At 39.2% G+C, this 18041-nt stretch overlaps 2 protein-coding genes across 2 annotated transcripts in view; one reads left to right on the plus strand and one right to left on the minus strand.

The window, feature by feature from the left end:
• EFHC2 (EF-hand domain (C-terminal) containing 2) overlaps nucleotides 1–18041 on the minus strand; it is a 155588-nt gene that overhangs the window by 93901 nt on the left and 43646 nt on the right. Inside the window, exon 3 of the mRNA XM_014544033.1 lies at nucleotides 9948–10098. Within this exon, the coding sequence (XP_014399519.1) occupies nucleotides 9948–10098 (151 nt within the window). The remainder of the gene's footprint in view (nucleotides 1–9947; nucleotides 10099–18041) is intronic.
• LOC102240147 (putative deoxyribonuclease TATDN2) overlaps nucleotides 12967–18041 on the plus strand; it is a 7724-nt gene continuing 2649 nt past the window's right edge. Inside the window, exon 1 of the mRNA XM_005871594.1 lies at nucleotides 12967–13036. Coding sequence (XP_005871656.1) covers nucleotides 12967–13036 — 70 coding nt within the window. The remainder of the gene's footprint in view (nucleotides 13037–18041) is intronic.

An 18041-nucleotide genomic window follows, 5' to 3' on the forward strand; every position in this document is an offset into this window, starting at 1 on the left:
AGCTGATTGATGATATTTCTCTGTCATTGATGTTTCTATCTCTTTATCCCTCTCCCTTCCTCTCTCTCTAAGAAATCAATAAAAACATATTTGTACAAAAAGAGTAAAGCGAAAAGACAAGCATAGCAAACTGAGGCTCTAATGGCTCAAGAAAAATTGGCTTGTGTGACTTCTGTATAGAAGTGTTTCAGTATAACAATGTCAAGCAATCTTCTTCATTTTATATAGCACTGAGAATGGCACCTTTACCCAAGTCTAGAAATACTCATTAATTATTCATTACAATTTGTTAGGGAGCAATTAATGAATATCTTTATGTGCCAGGTACTGTGTTAAGCTCTCTTCCATTATTCTACTAATCATCTTTTCACTCTGTTGAAAGAAAATTTACTGAAATCATTTTCATCTTCTTTTCTTTGTAGCAATTTTTAATTACTTGGTACATTAAATAAAATAATAAAACTATAAAATTAGAACTGGCCTTCAATATTTTTAAATGTACTACATAAAAGGTTAAATAATTTCACTGCAAAAAAATTACATTTCAATTAGCCTTTAATTCATGCCACTGAAAACAGTATGCAAATTACTTAATCATTCAAGATTAGACATTTAAAACAAATTGCATACTTACACATCTATGAAAGCATGGGCATTTCAGGTATTTTCAGGAACCATTATATACCTCTTTGAAAATATTTACATTGTGACAGTTTTTTAAAATACGTAAGATTTATTCAGTAGCCAGGAGCTTCTTCAGAAATTCCATCTATCTTGCATTTGTACTTCATTATAAAAATTCAAATAAGCAATTTCTGTTCAGTAAGATTTTAAATAGGAATCCTATATTTTCCTAGGTGGGAAGACCTGGCCCACCTACTGAGTTTTCAAATAATAACAATCATCATCATCATAATTATATTAGCCCTACAATATGCTTTCACATACATTTTCTCATTTAATTGTCAATAATCCCATGAGGCAGATAATGCATGAAATATAAATATTCAGCTTATGGATAAGAAAACCAAAGCTGGACTGGCTAAGTGACGTGCCTAAGGTCACGCCCTAACAAATGGCAGAAAAAGATCTTCAACCTGGGTTTACAAGCTCAAAGTAAATACCATTACTTTCCACAGTTTGCACTGAACTATATCTCACTGTACTGAAGCCACAAATTAATTAAGTGAAGGAAGGCCGGAGTTTTATAGGCAAAACAGGATAGAAATAGGGAGAACTGGCAGCAACCATGAAAAGGAAAGAGAGATGATAAAACTGCTCTTCCCTTGGGAGTCTGCATATCCCAGGCCCCACACTCTTTCTTATCTTAGCTCTCATACTTCTTTCACTAGATGGTTTTCAGAAGGTTTTCGTGGTAACGGAAACAGATCTGACCATCCAAGGGTTGGAAAGAGAAGGCAGGTCTAACACTAAATAAGAAAACTTTAATAACAAGAAATCCCAAGTCACAATTCCATGTTAATCAGAAAACTAATGTGGGCCGTTTGAAATGTATAGTTGCACATGAGAGCCTTCAATAATATATTCAAGGGTTCTCTCAACTATGTCCTTTGGGAATTTAAATTTCTATTTATTGGTAATGTGTGTGTTTATAGTCTTCCATGATAAATGACAGAAACCCCATCAGCAGGAATTTGTTCTGGAATATCAAAGAAATGGGCAGGATGCCATGTCTTTGGCACACACTGAAAAACATTCAAGATCATCAGGGTATAAAATAAAAATAATGCTACAAAATGGAAAAACAACAACAGATGTACTATATTTGCCCTTTAAATCTTTAGATGTTTACCTTCTACACTGTCCCAAGTTGGACAGATGTCCAGGCATCAGATATCTGCTTTTAAGCTCTTCCTTATCTTGATATTTTACATCCCTCTTCCAATTTTTAAAGGCTCTGCTATCTGATTACACTTTGCAAGCTTTAACTTTCTAACATCTCCCTGTGGTTTAGATCAAAATGATGATAGATCCCTTTATGTTTAATGTGTTTTCATTTCACGCAGTTGGGATTTGCTTTAGATCTTTGCTCATACCACGAAATTTAGTTTTTAGGAATTTACCTCCCAGAATTAAGTATGTTGAGTTCATTTTAGTAACATTGTAGACCTAGGATACATCCAACGAAAACAAGAGCTGGTTCTTTGAAAAGATAAACAAAATTGACAAACCTTTAACCAGACTCATCAAGTAAAAAAAGAGACAGGACCTCAATAAATAAAATTAAAAATGAAAGAAAAATAACAACTGACACCACATAGATACAATGGATTGTAAGAAAATACTATGAAAAACTATATGCCAACAAAATGGACAACCTGAGTGAAATGAGTAAATTTCTAGAAAAATACAATCTTCCAAAACAATCAGGAAGAATCAGAAAATCTGAACAAACCAATTACAACTAAAGAAATTGAAGCAGTAGTAAAAAAATAATACTCCCAGCAAACCAAAGTCCTGGGCCCAACAGCTTCACAAGCAAATTTTATCAAACATTCAAAGAAGCTAATAACTATCCTTCTCAAACTATTCCAACATATTTAAGAGGAGGGAACACTCCCAAGCTCATTTTATGAGGCTAGCATTATCCTAATTCCAACCCTAGGTAAAAATAATACAAAGAAAGAAAATTATAGGCCAATATCCTTGATGAATATAGATGCTAAAATCCTCAACAAAAGATTAGCAAACTGGATCCAGCAATACACTGAAAAGATCATACACCAGTGATGGCGAACCTATGACACGCATGTCAGAGGTGACACGCGAACTCATTTTTTGGGTTGATTTTTCTTTGTTAAATGGCATTTAAATATATAAAATAAATATCAAAAATATAAGTCTTTTTTACTATGGTTGCAAATATCAAAAAATTTCTATATGTGACACGGCACCAGAATTAAGTTAGGGTTTTTCAAAATGCTGACACGCCGAGCTCAAAAGGTTCACCATCACTGTCATACACCATGATGAAGTGGGATTCATTCCGGAGAGGCAAGATTGGTACAATATCCGCACATCAATAAACGTGATACATCACATAAACAAAAAGAAGGGTAAAAACTACATGATCATATCAATAGATGCAGAAAAGGCACTTGATAAAATCCATACCCATTTATGATAAAAGTGCTTATTAAAGTGGGAATACAGGGATCATACCTAAGCATAATAAAGGCCTATATGATGTTAATATCATGATAACATCATACTCAGTGGACAAAAACTAAAAGCATTTCCCTTAAGAACAGGAACAAGACAGGGATGTCCACTTTTACCACTCTTATTCAACACTAGAGGCCCAATGCACAAAATCTGTGCAAGGGGCTCGGCCCCCGCCACCACCGTGGCCACCTCTGCCTCAGCCCCTGCCACTGAGGCTTCGTCCAGAAGATCGTCCGGAAGGACACTTTTATTATTATAGGTAGTACTGGACATCCTAGATCAGTGTTCTTCACCAGGGATACACTAAGAACCAAGTTCTAGACCCCAGGCCTACAGAATCAGAAATTCTGGTGGTAGGTCAGAAGATTCTAATTATCTTTCTCAACTGAAAACTGGTATAGACCTTATCAGAATATCCATGGCACATTTCTAATCATTATCATTTACTTAGCACAGATTAGTTTGGACTTGGTAGTATTTAACAAAGGATTTTTCTGTTAGACAATTGGAGGTAAAACTATTGGGGTTAACCTCTGACATTCATGGCTTAGTATAAATTATTTCAACTACATTACAACAAATTCTACAAATATAACACATCTAACCAAAAAGAGAATAATGTCATGGCAAGAAATGAAAGCAAGCCTTGAAGTGTAAAGTGATTTGACTTATAATACACATATATCTCTCTGACAGCCAGGATTCGGGAACATTAAAAATATGTTCTGATTAGAAGCTGCATATAACTGAATGCCCATTATGGCCCCTTGCTAAGGGATGCTTCTTTGTTTTTGGCTTATTCTAAACTCCCCCCTCCCTAAAAACTTTACATGATAGGAGAGGCAACTAAAAGGGAGGCTAAATCCAGGTGCACGAATTTCTAAACAGTCTGCTCTAAAAAAAAAAAATAAACAAACAAGTGCATCTGACCTCCTAGTTCATTTGGAAAATATTGAAACCTTATGAAAGTGACAGGAACACCATCCGTGCGCAGCACCTAGATGTGACCCCTAGCCCCTTCCCAGGGCCCACAGGCATATGAAAAGCAGTCCCAGACCACTCAGGACACAACTGAAAGAAATACTACCTACCCCATCCCAGGTTTGAGCCACTGATTCATTAAGCTTGTGTTCTTTTCCCATTTTTTTAATTTAGAAAAGCCTAAAGAAGGTATTTAAATTATTTTGCAGGGTATCCTCTGTTCAAACAGACTTTCCTTCACAAAAGTCATCATACTGAATTTCAAGAGAGACTGGTTTCTCACTAAACAAAGCTTGCTTATTCGTGTTTGCTTTCCACCAGACTTGCTAGAGCCCATCAGGTATCTTCACTCTGCTGACAAATTCGGTCTTGTTACATAACATGATTACTATGTATCCTATACAGACCCCTTGAGCTGTGTCTTCACTCAGGGAAATGACCTGCTCAGAATGAGCCAATCAGAAATTCTGACATTTTCACAGGATACTTTAGAATTGTCTTTTACTCAAGGTTTTTTTTTCTGGGCGTTTATGAATAACAGGCCCTATTACTTACATAAAAATTATTTTCAAATAAATCATTATGACTGTCTTCAATTTGCCTTTGGAGTCTGCCTATGTGACATTTGAAATCAAGAGGGTGAAAAATTGAAAACTCCTAATAAAGGCCTTTCCAAGGTCCTCAGAGAAGATCTTGCAATTCATTTCTTTTCTTGGATAGTTTAATAAAACCAAGACTCACTGGACAGGTGCCAGTGAGCCACAGGAATGTGAGTTTTCACTTAAAAATAATAATAAAAATCAATGCAAGTCACTAATGCAGGTTCGGGATGTCCTAGACTTCCTGTCCATCACGTGTAAATTTGGTGTCATGTAGGGAAGGTAATCAAAAATAAGGAAGGCTTATGTAGAGAATATCAGAGTAAAGCATTTAAGTGTAAACTTACAAGAAAATATTTTATTAAAACAATACGTCACTTACCTAATATACACACTTACGTAAAATACATGCTCATGGAAATTAAAAGTTATAAATTTTCTTTCTTTTCTGAAATAGTTCTTCAAGTATTTTCTAATACATTTTTGTAAATCTTTAAAAACTGCCTTATACATGTTCAAAAATGACTCTAAAGAGTCAGAGACCTCTTGTCCGTTTACAAAATAAAATGTCACACTTTCAACGTTAAAAATTTGTGAAAACTTTTTTTTAAATATCAAGGCCGCTTTAGCTGGTTTGGCTCAGTGGATGGAGTGTCGGTCTGCGGACCAAAGGGTCCTACATTTGATTCTGGTCAAGGGCACATACCTCGGTTGCAGGCTCCTCCCAGGCCCAGGCCCTGGTCAGGATGTGTGGAGGGGGCAACCAATCAATATGTTTCTCTCACATTGATATTTCTTTCTGTCTTTCCCTTTCTCTTCCACTCTCTATGGAAATCAATGGGAAAATATCCTCGGGTGTGCAGGAGGCAGCTGATCAATGATTCTCTCTCATCATTGATGCTTCTGTCTCTCTCTCCCTCTCCCTTCCTCTCTGAAATATATATATACATTTCCATATTTCCTAAAAGATTTACCATTAAATCATAAGTTATTCAAATGAAAAGACCAGGGAGTATAGAGTATATCAGTTAAAACACAATGAATAATGAGGACAGCTCATATTGCCTCCTCAGACCAATTCTCCCTTCTCCCTCCACTAGTAAAATCAAGCACAGACACCAAATCAAATCTTCTTCCTCTTTCCACCACCTCAACAGCAGCTCTATTCCAACATGGTGGAATAAGCCTAATTGTATTCATAATCTGGACACCCCTAGTTCCCAGTCCACATCTCTAGTCTTGACTTTTTCCCTGAAAATAAATGTCAAGGTTCCACCTGCCTGGCGGGCATCACCATACAGATGTCCCAACACACCTTCAAAGTCCTCATGACCCAAACAAACATACCTCCGCTCCAAACCCAATGCTGCTCCTTGCTCCATGCTCCTGGGCTTTATTAATGCATCAGCCACACAGTGAGCTCCGAGGCAATCATTTAAGACTCAGATGGAGCAAATTATCTCTCTAAGCCTGTTTCCTTTTCTGTAAAACCGACAATGACCTACTTTAGATGGTTGTTAGGGGATTAAATAACATAATGATAAAGTAGACACTTTATCATTAGATATTCCCCTTCCTCATACTGTGTATTTAAGCACTTCTCAAGGCCTATCAACTCTGCCAACCAAATGTCTCTAAAATCTTTCCCCTATTTTCTATTTCCTCCATCAAAGTTCTGGTCTGACCACTCAGAATTTCTAACCTAAACAATTGCAGAACTCTTGGACTAGTCACCTGTTCCCTTCTCTCTCTAAACCTGCTCGCCTATAAGCTCCACAAGATAGGAGTATAACAGGTCTTATTCCTTTTCCATTCCCTCCAAAACAAGCACAGTGCCTGGCAGAAAATAGGTTGGCAATGCTGACTGGCTCCCAATTCATCATCCAGACACAATGAAGCCATGCTCTAAGAAAAAGTTCAATTACACAGCTGGTGTGGCTCAGTGGTTGAGCATTGGCCTATGAACCAGAAGGTCACGGTTCAGTTCCTAGTCAGGGCACATGCCCTGTATGGGGGAAGCACAAGAGGCAGTTGAGCAATGATTCTCTCTCATCATTGATGTTTCTATCTCTCCTTCCCTCTCCCTTCTCTGAAATCAACAAAAATATATTTTTAAAAAATTAAGTAAAACCTCAATCCCTTGAGCATTGAAGGAAGTCCTTTGCATACTGACTCATCACCAGCTTATTCTCAAGGTCCCCAAATTCCTCTATTTCTCCCCCTAGAATCCAATATAGTATATCAATATGGAGGCACTAAGCCAAATAAGTAGCAAACAAAAAGTTTATTCGACATAGGCAGAAAATCATAAAATCTGTTAATAACAATAAGTAAATAGTAAGTAGAGCAGTGATGGCGAACCTTTTGAGCTCGGAGTGTCAGCATTTTGAAAAACCCTAACTTAACTCTGGTGCCGTGTCACATATAGAAATTTTTTGATATTTGCAACCATAGTAAAACAAAGACTTATATTTTTGATATTTATTTTATATATTTAAATGCCATTTAACAAAGAAAAATCAACCCAAAAAAAATGAGTTCGCGTGTCACCTCTGACACACGTGTCATAGGTTCGCCATAACTGAAGTAGAGCGTGTATATTTTAAACATAGAAAGAAAGGTATGGAAGAACCAAGAGATAACTAATTTTCAGTGTATATTAAGTATACATGAGGCACCTGGGTTCTAAATATTCATCATACACTAATCTACAAGATATAGTAAATATTCATGAGTACTCAATATTCATGAGGCCTTAACTCGGCCACTCATCCACTGGTGACACACATTCTGGCCCCATGTGTCCTTTGCCCAAGAAACACAAAGTCTCTACTATTCAGCAGGTGTGTTGGTGAGCTGCAGCTATGGCCAGGCCCACTGTCCTTGCATCTCTCTGATACAGTATGTGCCATTACCCCAACGTCCCTTCTGTCTTTGGTTCTTCTTGAACTTCCACTCTGGTCTCCCAACCACACTAATTAGCAGGAAGGGCTGATGCAGCACAAGGAGACACATAGGACCATTGCTTACCCCCAGATTCAGGCAAGGTGGTCATTCCACTCACTTTTACCCTGCCCTAAGTGTGTGAACCTACCTCATCTCTTTCCCCTTGCTTCTTGCGATGTATTTGAAATCATTTGAATGCATCATGTGATTGATGCATTTTAATTTGGCCCATGAGGCTTCTGTTCTGTGGTCTCTGGAAAGCCCGTATGCATGCTTCTTGGAGGCCACCATTGCACCAAGGTAATATCCCACACTATACTCTGGCTGCTTTGTAGGAGGAGCAGAAATGGAATCAGAGAGATCTATTAGGTAGCTATTCCATTATTCTAATCAAGAAATAAGGTTATCCAGTGTTACAATGGTAGCAAAGGGGACAGAGAAACATGAACAGATTCAAGATATGTTTTGCTATGAGAATAAAGAACAAAGATGGTGGGAGTAAACAACAGGAAAAGTAAATGAAGTAGAGACCATAGTCAGAGAAGGCAATTTCAGAGCCTAAGCTATTAGAGATGGCAATACTCAGAAAGACAAAGAGATAATAATATGCCCAAGAATCATAGTTTGTCAGAGATCAAAGGGGCCTTGGAAGGTCATTGACACCAAACACCAAACAAACATGACTCCCTTCCTACACCTCTACTAACTGTCAGTGAAAAATAACCCCTGACTTGCTCCCAGGACCATCCATCTATACCCGTGGTCAGCAAACTGCGGCTCGCGAGCCACATGCGGCTCTTTGGCCCCTGGAGTGTGGCTCTTCCTAAGCCTTAGGAGTACCCTAATTAAGTTAATAACGATGTACCTACCTATATAGTTTAAGTTTAAAAAATTTGGCTCTCAAAAGAAATTTCAATCGTTGTACTGTTGATATTTGGCTCTGTTGACTAATGAGTTAGATTCTATACCAATGACCAAAACAAATATGTGACTTCCTTCTCCTCCACCCAACCCTGACTATGCTCATCCAGAACCATCCACTACAACTTCTGGCAGCTCTCTTTCAGAAAATTATTCCTCTTACTGAACTGGATTCTGACCTATTAGGTCCTGTACTTGAGGATACAGAAAATTAGGTCACCCCTCCTCCACATGATATCCCTTTAGATTTCTGAAGACATTTAGCAGGCACACCTAAGTATTCCCTTTACAGATTTTCCATTTCCATAATTTGCCTTACATATGACAATTTTCAGTTCTTTTACCATCACGGTTGCTATACACTGAAGGCATAGCACTCAGCATTGTCCCGCATGATTGACTAATAGCATAAACAGAAGAAATCAGTCACTTCCCTTGATCTCTGCCATGCTTCTAATAATGCCACCCAGGATTAGCTTCTCAGGTGGCCACATCACAGAGTTAATGCTTGTCTGGTAGAAGTGGAGTATGCATAAAGATGACTGGCTTACATGGGGTGAAAGAACAATAACCCTCTGTCGAAGTATCATCAAAGTCTGTAGTGAACGGGTATGAGGATGAAAGGGTGGTTGAAGCAAATGGCGGTAAATTCAAGAAAAGAGTGAAGACCAATCTAGAAGTGGCAGTAGAAAACCATCTTCTCTCTTCCCTTGAGAGTGTTGTGAAGGAAGTAATATGATCATAGCAAAAAGACCAAAATATCTGAAGAAAAAAGTCAGACATGGGAGAGTTTGCTCATACTAGAACATCACCTGAAAGGATACAAGTATGTCACAGAAGAGTGAGAGAAATGGCCAATGTTGAGGTAGGGGGTAAGAAATTTGATAAGTCACTACTAGTAAATACAAGCTAATAGCATGTGTATATTCACCGTGGCCAGCAAGTTAGACACATGAAAAGTAGCATGGGGTCTTTTTTTTTTTTTTTTGGTTAATCCTCACCCAAGGACATTTTTCCATTGATTTTTAGAGAGAGTGGAAGGGAGAGGGAGAAGACAGAAAGAAAGAAACATTGATGTGAGAGAGACACATCAATTGGTTGCTTCCTGCACTCACCCTGACCAGGACTGGAGAGCAAGCCTGCAACCAAGGTACTTGCCCTGGACGGGAATTGAACCGGGGATCCTTTAACACTCTATCCACTGAGCCAAACCAGCTAGGGCAGCATGAGGTCTTTTTAAAAAGCTAGAGAAAGATAGTATATAAAAGCAGAAGTTAAAAAATAAAGAACTATAACTCTGCTTTAAATAGATACCTTGAGGCAGTCCGCTATTTTCTACAAATGGTTCAATTACTTCAATTGTGTCATCTTCAGGGTAGAAGTAGATTTTATAGCGTCTTATTCTATAGTCTTCTTGCCTTTTATCATCCATTTCAGCTTCTTCATATGCATCAAAAGCTAATACCTGTTGGAATCATAATTAGAAACTAAGAAATAAAAAAAATCAGCAAACTTAAAATCAATAAAGCTACTTACTGTCCATATCCTTTTTATTACTGTAAAGAAAAAAAGTTGAGGCTATTTTGCAAGAAGATATTCTACACATGAGCTATGATAATGAATATATAATCCAGATTTCAGTATATAAAGATTATTTTATATTTTCATCACCATCTGGTTCAAATGAGGAAATGATATTAAAGCAATAAATTCATCATTCATCTCTACCATGAATTGAACTGTCTGTCTTTGTAATTTCACAGTGGGATTCTATATGTATGTGTTATAGACAAAATAATATTCTTTCTCACAAGATGAATATGTTTTGTCATTTTTTCCCATTAAAAATAACATAAAACTACCTTGGATCTAGGATAAAATTATCCTGACTTCTGGCCCTACTGATTGCTTGCCTTGAGAGCAATTAAAACAGGCATATCTGAAATTCTAGTGTACCAGAGACCCCGCCTTACACTTCCTCAGGAACCTCAAAGAACCCAGCTCAATGCCAGACCCAGTCTCATCTCACATTCTGTTATGTGTTTGGGTGGGTGGGACACTCAGGTAGGAAAGGCAGATTATAAAGTAGTTAGTAAAAATCAAAGATAGTAAAAAAATACCCTTGAATACCCTTAACCACTGAAAACTGTGCCTCATTCAGTAATACAACACAGCCCAATTTTCTCCCATGTCGAATGAAGCAAAGGCCTCTTGTTGAAGAGCAGTTGAAATAGCTTCCTTAGGTTTAGGTGCCATGTTGTATGAGGGGAGGGGAGGATCTTTAATGATTGGAATAATTGTCAACATGGTGAGATGCTCACATACTGAGAAAAACATGGTAATTGAGGATAACTAAGAGAACAGTAGATTTAGGCTACCATTTACGCTTTACCTGGGGCACAGGCTACTTGAAAGCTCCATTTTAATATTCCCTTTGCTCCCATTTTTGACCAATTTTTATCATTAAAGTTGCAAAATTTAATTGTGCATATGGTGTAACATCAGGGTAATTCAACATGGACAATATAATAAATATGAGTGAGTGTGTTTGGGTGGTCAGTTATCCTAATTAGGAAGATACGCTTTGGGAGTGTTTAGCAAATTTCTATCAGAAGCCTACACTTTAGAAGGAGCTGATAAAATGTGTCAGTAGTTTATCTCTGATCAACACAGGAAGCTTTGTTAATTACCATAAAGGATTATAGAAGTGAGTTTTAGTTAGTGAAATAATTATATTCAAAATGAAAAAAAATCAGTTACCAATATTGACTAGGCACTGTCTTTACCAGTTCAGGTTCTAAAAATCTAGTAAGCCCAGAGATCTATATCCTTCAAATGGCACCTTTGGCTTTATTCCAAAATGGCCCCATGTTCAGCTGCTTTCTTGGGCAATTCATCTGGCCTGATCCCATTTAGAAGTTAGCTAAACTCACGACTAGAATATTGTCATATTTATGCTGAGTGAATATTTCTGGTAAGATGCTATTGGATGGATACAGGGTTTCCTTCTCGGGTGATTAAAATGTCTTGGAACTATGCCCTACCCAGTTTTGCTCAGTGGATAGAGCATTGGCCTATGGACTGAAGGGTCCCAGGTTCGATTCCAGGTCAGTGCACATGCCCAGGTTGCCAGCTCAATCCCCAGGAGGAGGCGTGCAGGAGGCAGCCAATCAATGATTCTCTCTCATCATTGATGTTCCTATCTTTCCCTCTCCCTTCCTCTCTGAAATCAATAAAAATATATTTTCTAAAAAAAATAAAATATCTTGGAACTAGAAAGATGTGATAGTTGTACAACACTGTGGATATACTAGATGCCACTGAATTGTACACTTTAAAATGACTAATTTATTTATGTTATATAAATTTTACCTCAATTTGGGGGCAAGTGTGCAGGGGTTTGCTATAAGGAGTCAATGGGAGAGAAAAGGGAACATATGTAGTACTTTCAAATATAAAGATTTTAAATAAATAAATAAAAATTAAAAATTATATTGGACACCAAGCTGTGTTGAACATGTTAAAATGGTGAATTTTATGTTGCATGAATTATATCTCAGTAAGAAAAAGTAAGGGGTGAGAAGATGTTGCTGGAACACCTAAAAGGACAACAGAGCTGGGGTTTTATTAAGTTTTCAGTAAAGGTAGTAAGAGAGAACAGAAAACGTGCTTCCTCCCCCGCCCCTCCCCCGAAATGTGCCACTTCGGCAAGTGGGTTATTTCAAGCTGAAGACAATAGGGGCCCAACAGACTCAGGAAGAACTTGTACTTCCCACTTAACTACCTAAAAGAATTTAGATAAGGGCTCTGTGCCAGGAAGAGAGCTATTATCAGAGAAAACTTTTTAAATCAGAAAGATTTATCTGCATGGCATGGCAAACATTTGTTTACCAAGCATTTGCTCTGCCTAACTTCCTGTGAATTGTTCTACTCTCCTTTGAAGCCCAGAGCCCTACCCTCTTCTCCTCAGTTCAAGGTGGATGTAAGCCTCAATTTCCTGACTACCAGGAAGTCTCACATTTTTATGGGGCTACCATATATATAAAAATTGTTTTCCTCCTGTTAGTCTGTCTTAAGTCAGTTTAACTACTAGACTAGCCAAAGAACCTAGAAAGGAAGAAGGGAAAAATTTTCCATCCCTACAGTAGTATTCAATCTGAAACTTATCTTTTGGTAATTGGGTTGGAAAGTGTAGAGAAAATATTCATAGCTCTCACCTAGTTCTATGTATTGAATATACATTTATTAATGACCTGAAATGTAGTTATCCTATATAATAAAAGGCTAATATGCAAATAGACCGAACTGCGCAACAACCAAACTGGTTGCTATGATGTGCACTGACCACCAGGGGGCGCGTGCAGAACATAGCCGGCATCAGCTGCGTCAGGATGGTGGAGCAGGTGAGCAGGGGTGCCAGACCAAGGCAGGGCGTCAGTTGCTATCATCAGGGCGATCCTCTGGTGGTTACTGAAAATTCTTTGCTCCTGCACACTGCGGTCCTGCCTGGCACCCACACCTGCTGCCAGCACTGGCCCCACTCACACCCGTTGCTGGCACCCAGCACCGGCCCAAATCGGTCAGCGCTGTCAGTGGGTGCGAGAAGTGACTGCCTGCCCTGATCGCTCCTCAGGGCTTATCCACCTCCCCCTGCTCCTGAGGGGCAATCAGGGCCGGCAGCCACCTCTCTCACCCGCTGCCAGTGCCGGATCTGCTTGCACCTGTTTGCACCCGCTGACGGCGCTGGCCCCAATCTCTCCGCAACATCAGCAGATGCGAGTGGCACCGTCAGCGTGTGGGAGTGGCAGCGGCAGACAGGGGACCGGGGCCATGGCGGGGCAGGGCAGGTGTGAGGAGGATGGGCCAAGACCCGCCCCTGTGCCCACCGCAGCCTCGCAGCCCACAGTCCTTTTCAAGGTGCACAAATTCATGCACTGGGCCCCTAGTGAATATATATTTATGAAGGATATACTGATATATATTTATTATATATATTTACGAATGACCAAAGTGATATATATTGATGAATGACCAAACTGGCATAGAGCAATTGACAACACTGTCATGTATGTAATCACTAAGTATTCATCAATTTAATGCTGAATTAAAAGTGAGTAAAGGATGCCAAATGGAAATAAAGAGAAAAAATACATCATTTTAGACCGGGCTTCAATATTTCTAGAAGAGGGATATACTGATAGTTCCTGTTCTGGCCCCTTGAGAATACAGGGCTGCAGAACTCCACCATGAACGTGAAGGGGAGCACAATCTGTCACCTCAAAATCTGCCTACTTGGCATGAGGATTATTTTAGGCTGCTTATTTTTAAGAAACTGCAGACACAGGGGAAGCTCTGAAAACTGAGTAAAAGTTACCCTTTTGTAAGAAACATTTACATGTATAAGGAAAATCTCCATGTGCAAGGGTGTTCCCTCTGTACCAGTTAGAGAATGACTCAAAGTCTTTAGAAACTTTTAGCAATACAGAGCAAGGGCTTAAATCTGCCTAACAACCTTACCCTTGTTGACTGTTACCCTTTCCAGATAACCTGCTATAACTGGCCTTCCCCTTCCCACCACACCTTATGTTTTTAGCTAGAAATGATATTGAAGGTGTGGGTTTGCACCATTACTGGGAGTTGTGCGGTTTTCCTGGGGTCTCTGCCATGTATACAGGTGGCGGCCACTGCTGACAGAGGCCTCTGGTGCACTCTGCATTTCACGAAAACACACAGACTGAGATTTCAGCCTCCTGTACTATTCCCTTGCGTGCTTACACCCTGAGTCAACCACTGCAAGGATGTTCCTGGTTCTGTCTTTTCACCAATGAACTGAGACCCGCCCCAACTTGCATAAAACAGACTGAATTGGGAACTTGGGCAGAACCTTTCTCTCTAAAAGGCAGCAACTTTCTCTATAAAAGGTGGCCTCCCTTTTGTCTCAGTGGAACACAAATTAGGTTGCTACCTGAATCTGTGTCTCCCAGGCTACAGCTCTTTTTGTTCCAATAAATGCTTTCTTTTATTTGTTACACTATAAAATTAATTCTGGTTTACATAATTATTGTGCTGAGAATAAATTGAAAAATACAAGTGTTGATTCTAATTAAAAAATTTAAATATATTCTTATTGATTTCAGAGAGAAGGGGAGAGGGAGAAAGAGATAGAAACCTCAATGATGAGAGAGAATCATTGATCGGCTGCCTCCTGCATACCTCCTACTGGGGATCGAGCCCACAACACAGGCATGTGCCCCGACAGGTTCATAGATCAACGCTCAAAACTGAGCCACACACCAGCTGGAGAGAGAGAGAACCACCCATGATGAGAGAGAATCATTGATCCGCTGCCTCCTCCACATCCCACACTGGGGATCAAGCCCACAACCACTAAGCCATGCCGGCTGGGCTAAAATGTTTTAAACATACCAACCTATACGATACAGGCAAATCTATAAATCTTGGGTAAATTATTTGATTTAGATTATTACATAAGAGAACTTAGAGTTAAATATAGTTAACTTAGCTCAGCCAGCATGGCTCAGTGGTTGAGCATTGACCTATGAACCAGGAGTTCACTGTTCAAATCCCGGTCAGGCACATGCCAGGGTTGTGGGCTCAATCCCCAGTGATTCTTTCTCATCACTGATGTTTCTATCTCTCTCTGCATCTCCCTTCCTCTCTGAAATCAATATAAATATATATATTAAAGATAGTTAACTTCGTTAAATGTGCTAACAGCAATTCTCGGCCTTGACTTCGCATTAGGAACTTAAAAATAAAAAAATAAAGCAGAGCCAAGCCTAAATAAATTATATCAGAATCTTGGGGTGGGTGAGAGTGGCATTAGTATTTTTTAAAGTTCCCCAAGTAATTCTGAAATTCAGTCAGAGTTTTGAACCAATGAGCAATGAACTGAACAAAAATTTTTGAAAGTGCAAAAATGTGTCATAAGGAAAACAAGCAGAAAGCAAAAAGGATAAAAGCACAAATAGATGAATTTGAAAGAAGAAAAACAACTGCAACAAATAAATCCAAGTTTTTTAAATAAATGAAATAGATCAGATTCTAACAAAGATGATCAAGAAAGAATATAAACAATGAAATAATGAAATAGTACATGACACATAGAGATGCAATAAATTATAAATTATCTTATGATAAATTATACAAGCCTTTATGAAAGATAAATTTAAAGCCACAATTAAAGAGATGATATTTCTGTAAGAATTGTGAACTATCAAAACACATGAATAAACTAATAACCAAATAAAAAATGAAAAAAATTACCCAAATAATTGCCCCAACAAAGGCTCCAACCAATATGATTCACTAATGGATTCTTTCAAACTTTCAAGAAAAAGAAAATTTCCACAACATTATGTAACTCCCCCAGGATACCAAAAATGATAAGATAGCATGAAGGTGAACTGCAGTGCCTGATAGTCTTACCATTAAAAAAAGGGGGGGGGGGACTGTGGAGCAATAGTTCTCACCCTGGCTGTACATTAGAATTACCTGTGGAGCTTTTTAAACTGATGCTTGGAACACACACACACACACACACACACACACACACACACACACACGCACACACACACAAACACACACAAACACACACATAAACACACACGCAAACACACACATGCAAACACACACACGCAAACACACACACAAACAATGAAATCAGAATCTCTCAGAGTGGGCCCAGGAATCAGTGATTTTTAAAGTTCCCCAGGTGATTACAATGTGCAAGCCAAGGTTGAGAACTACTGCTCCAGAGCAATTTCACTACGTATGATTTATAGAGCAAAGATTCTAACTAAAATATAAGCAAACAGAATTCAAGTCCATCACAGTTATAAGCCACCCACACACACAAAAAGCATTTTCCTCACAGATTTAAAAATGTGTACAAATTGCCCTAACCGGTTTGACTCAGTGGATAGAGCGTCAGCCTGCGGACTGAAGGGTCCCAGGTTCGATTCCGGTCAAGGGCATGTACCTTGGTTGCGGGCACATCTCCAGCGGGGGGTGTGCAGGAGGCAGCTGATCGATGTTTCTCTCTCATCGATGTTTCTAACTCTCTGTCCCTCTCCTTCCTCTCTGTAAAAAATCAATAAAATATATTTTAAAAAAATAAAAAATAAATAAAAATGTGTACAAATTAATAAAATAAGGGCAAATATAGGAGTGTGTCAATAAATAAAAGTAAAGTATTCACTGTAAGAAATTATCAGGTAAGTGCAAATTAAAAGAACAGTGAGTCACTGGTTTTGTTTGTTTCTCCTATTAAGTGTACCTGGTAGGATTACTGGATGGGATGTTAAATTATTACAATTCTCCTGGGACCATGTGGTGCTCTGAGGAGACATTTTAAAATTCCTATACTTCTCGGGAACTTTATTTCTGGGTATAAAGCCCAAAGAAGAAAAGAAAAATATGGAGAAACATTTGCAAAGATGTTCTTTGCAGCATTTACTTTTGTTAGAGAGAAAAAACTAGAGTGAGGGAACTTAAAGGGTTAACCAAAATGAAGTGTCTGGTGAATTATGGCATATCTATGTACTCTTGGATTATGAGGAAAGCACTGGAATGATTTTTTTAAACTATGCAGAAATAGAAACACCCCCCCCCCAAAAAAAGGCAAGAAAACTATGCAGCAATACGAAAAATATTTAGGTTATGTAGAAATGTTGATTGAGTGGGGAAAAAAACGGGATTGAAAATGGTAGCATACTACAAAGACTATGGTTTTGAAAGCACGTATATTTCAAATATGTTTTTAAAACTGTAACTACGTTTTTTGAAAAGAATATGGGGGGAAAGGAAACGAAAGGCAAACAATGGTGGCAGCTCCAGGGTTAGACTGACCTGAGGGAAGTCGGAAGGGTTCCTTGCAAACCGCTTCCTGCCATACTCTCCCCTCCCCCACCACACTCCTGCACTCCCTTCACTTCCGCCCCGACTCTCCCCATTCTTCCCCACCCCGGCCACCGTCCCCTTGGTTGACAGGAGTGCTTCCGGCCACCATCCCCCTTGGTTGAGGGGAGTGCTTCCGGCCACCACCACCATCCCTCTTGGATGAGGGGAGTGCTTCCCGCCACCGCCACCGTCCCCCTTTGGTTGATGGGAATCCCCCCTTGGTTGACGGGAGTGCTTCCTGCCACCGCCACCATCCCCCTTGGTTGAGGGGAGTGCTTCCGGTGGAAAGGACTGGTGGGTGGGACGAGCTGTACTCTACTCCCTCACCCCTCCCTTCGGGAACTAGATTCAGTAGTGTTGTCCTTCACAACATTGATGGCTTGAACCTCTAAGCCCAGTTCAAGAGTACCCTGTGTGTGGTCTATAAGGCACCTTGCAGTCTTTTCAAGGGCTTCAACATTTCAGAAAGGCCTTCTATTTCAAACC

The sequence above is a fragment of the Myotis brandtii genome, unplaced genomic scaffold, assembly GCF_000412655.1.
Source record: "Myotis brandtii unplaced genomic scaffold, ASM41265v1 scaffold349, whole genome shotgun sequence".
In the NCBI taxonomy this organism is placed as follows: Eukaryota; Metazoa; Chordata; class Mammalia; order Chiroptera; family Vespertilionidae; genus Myotis; species Myotis brandtii.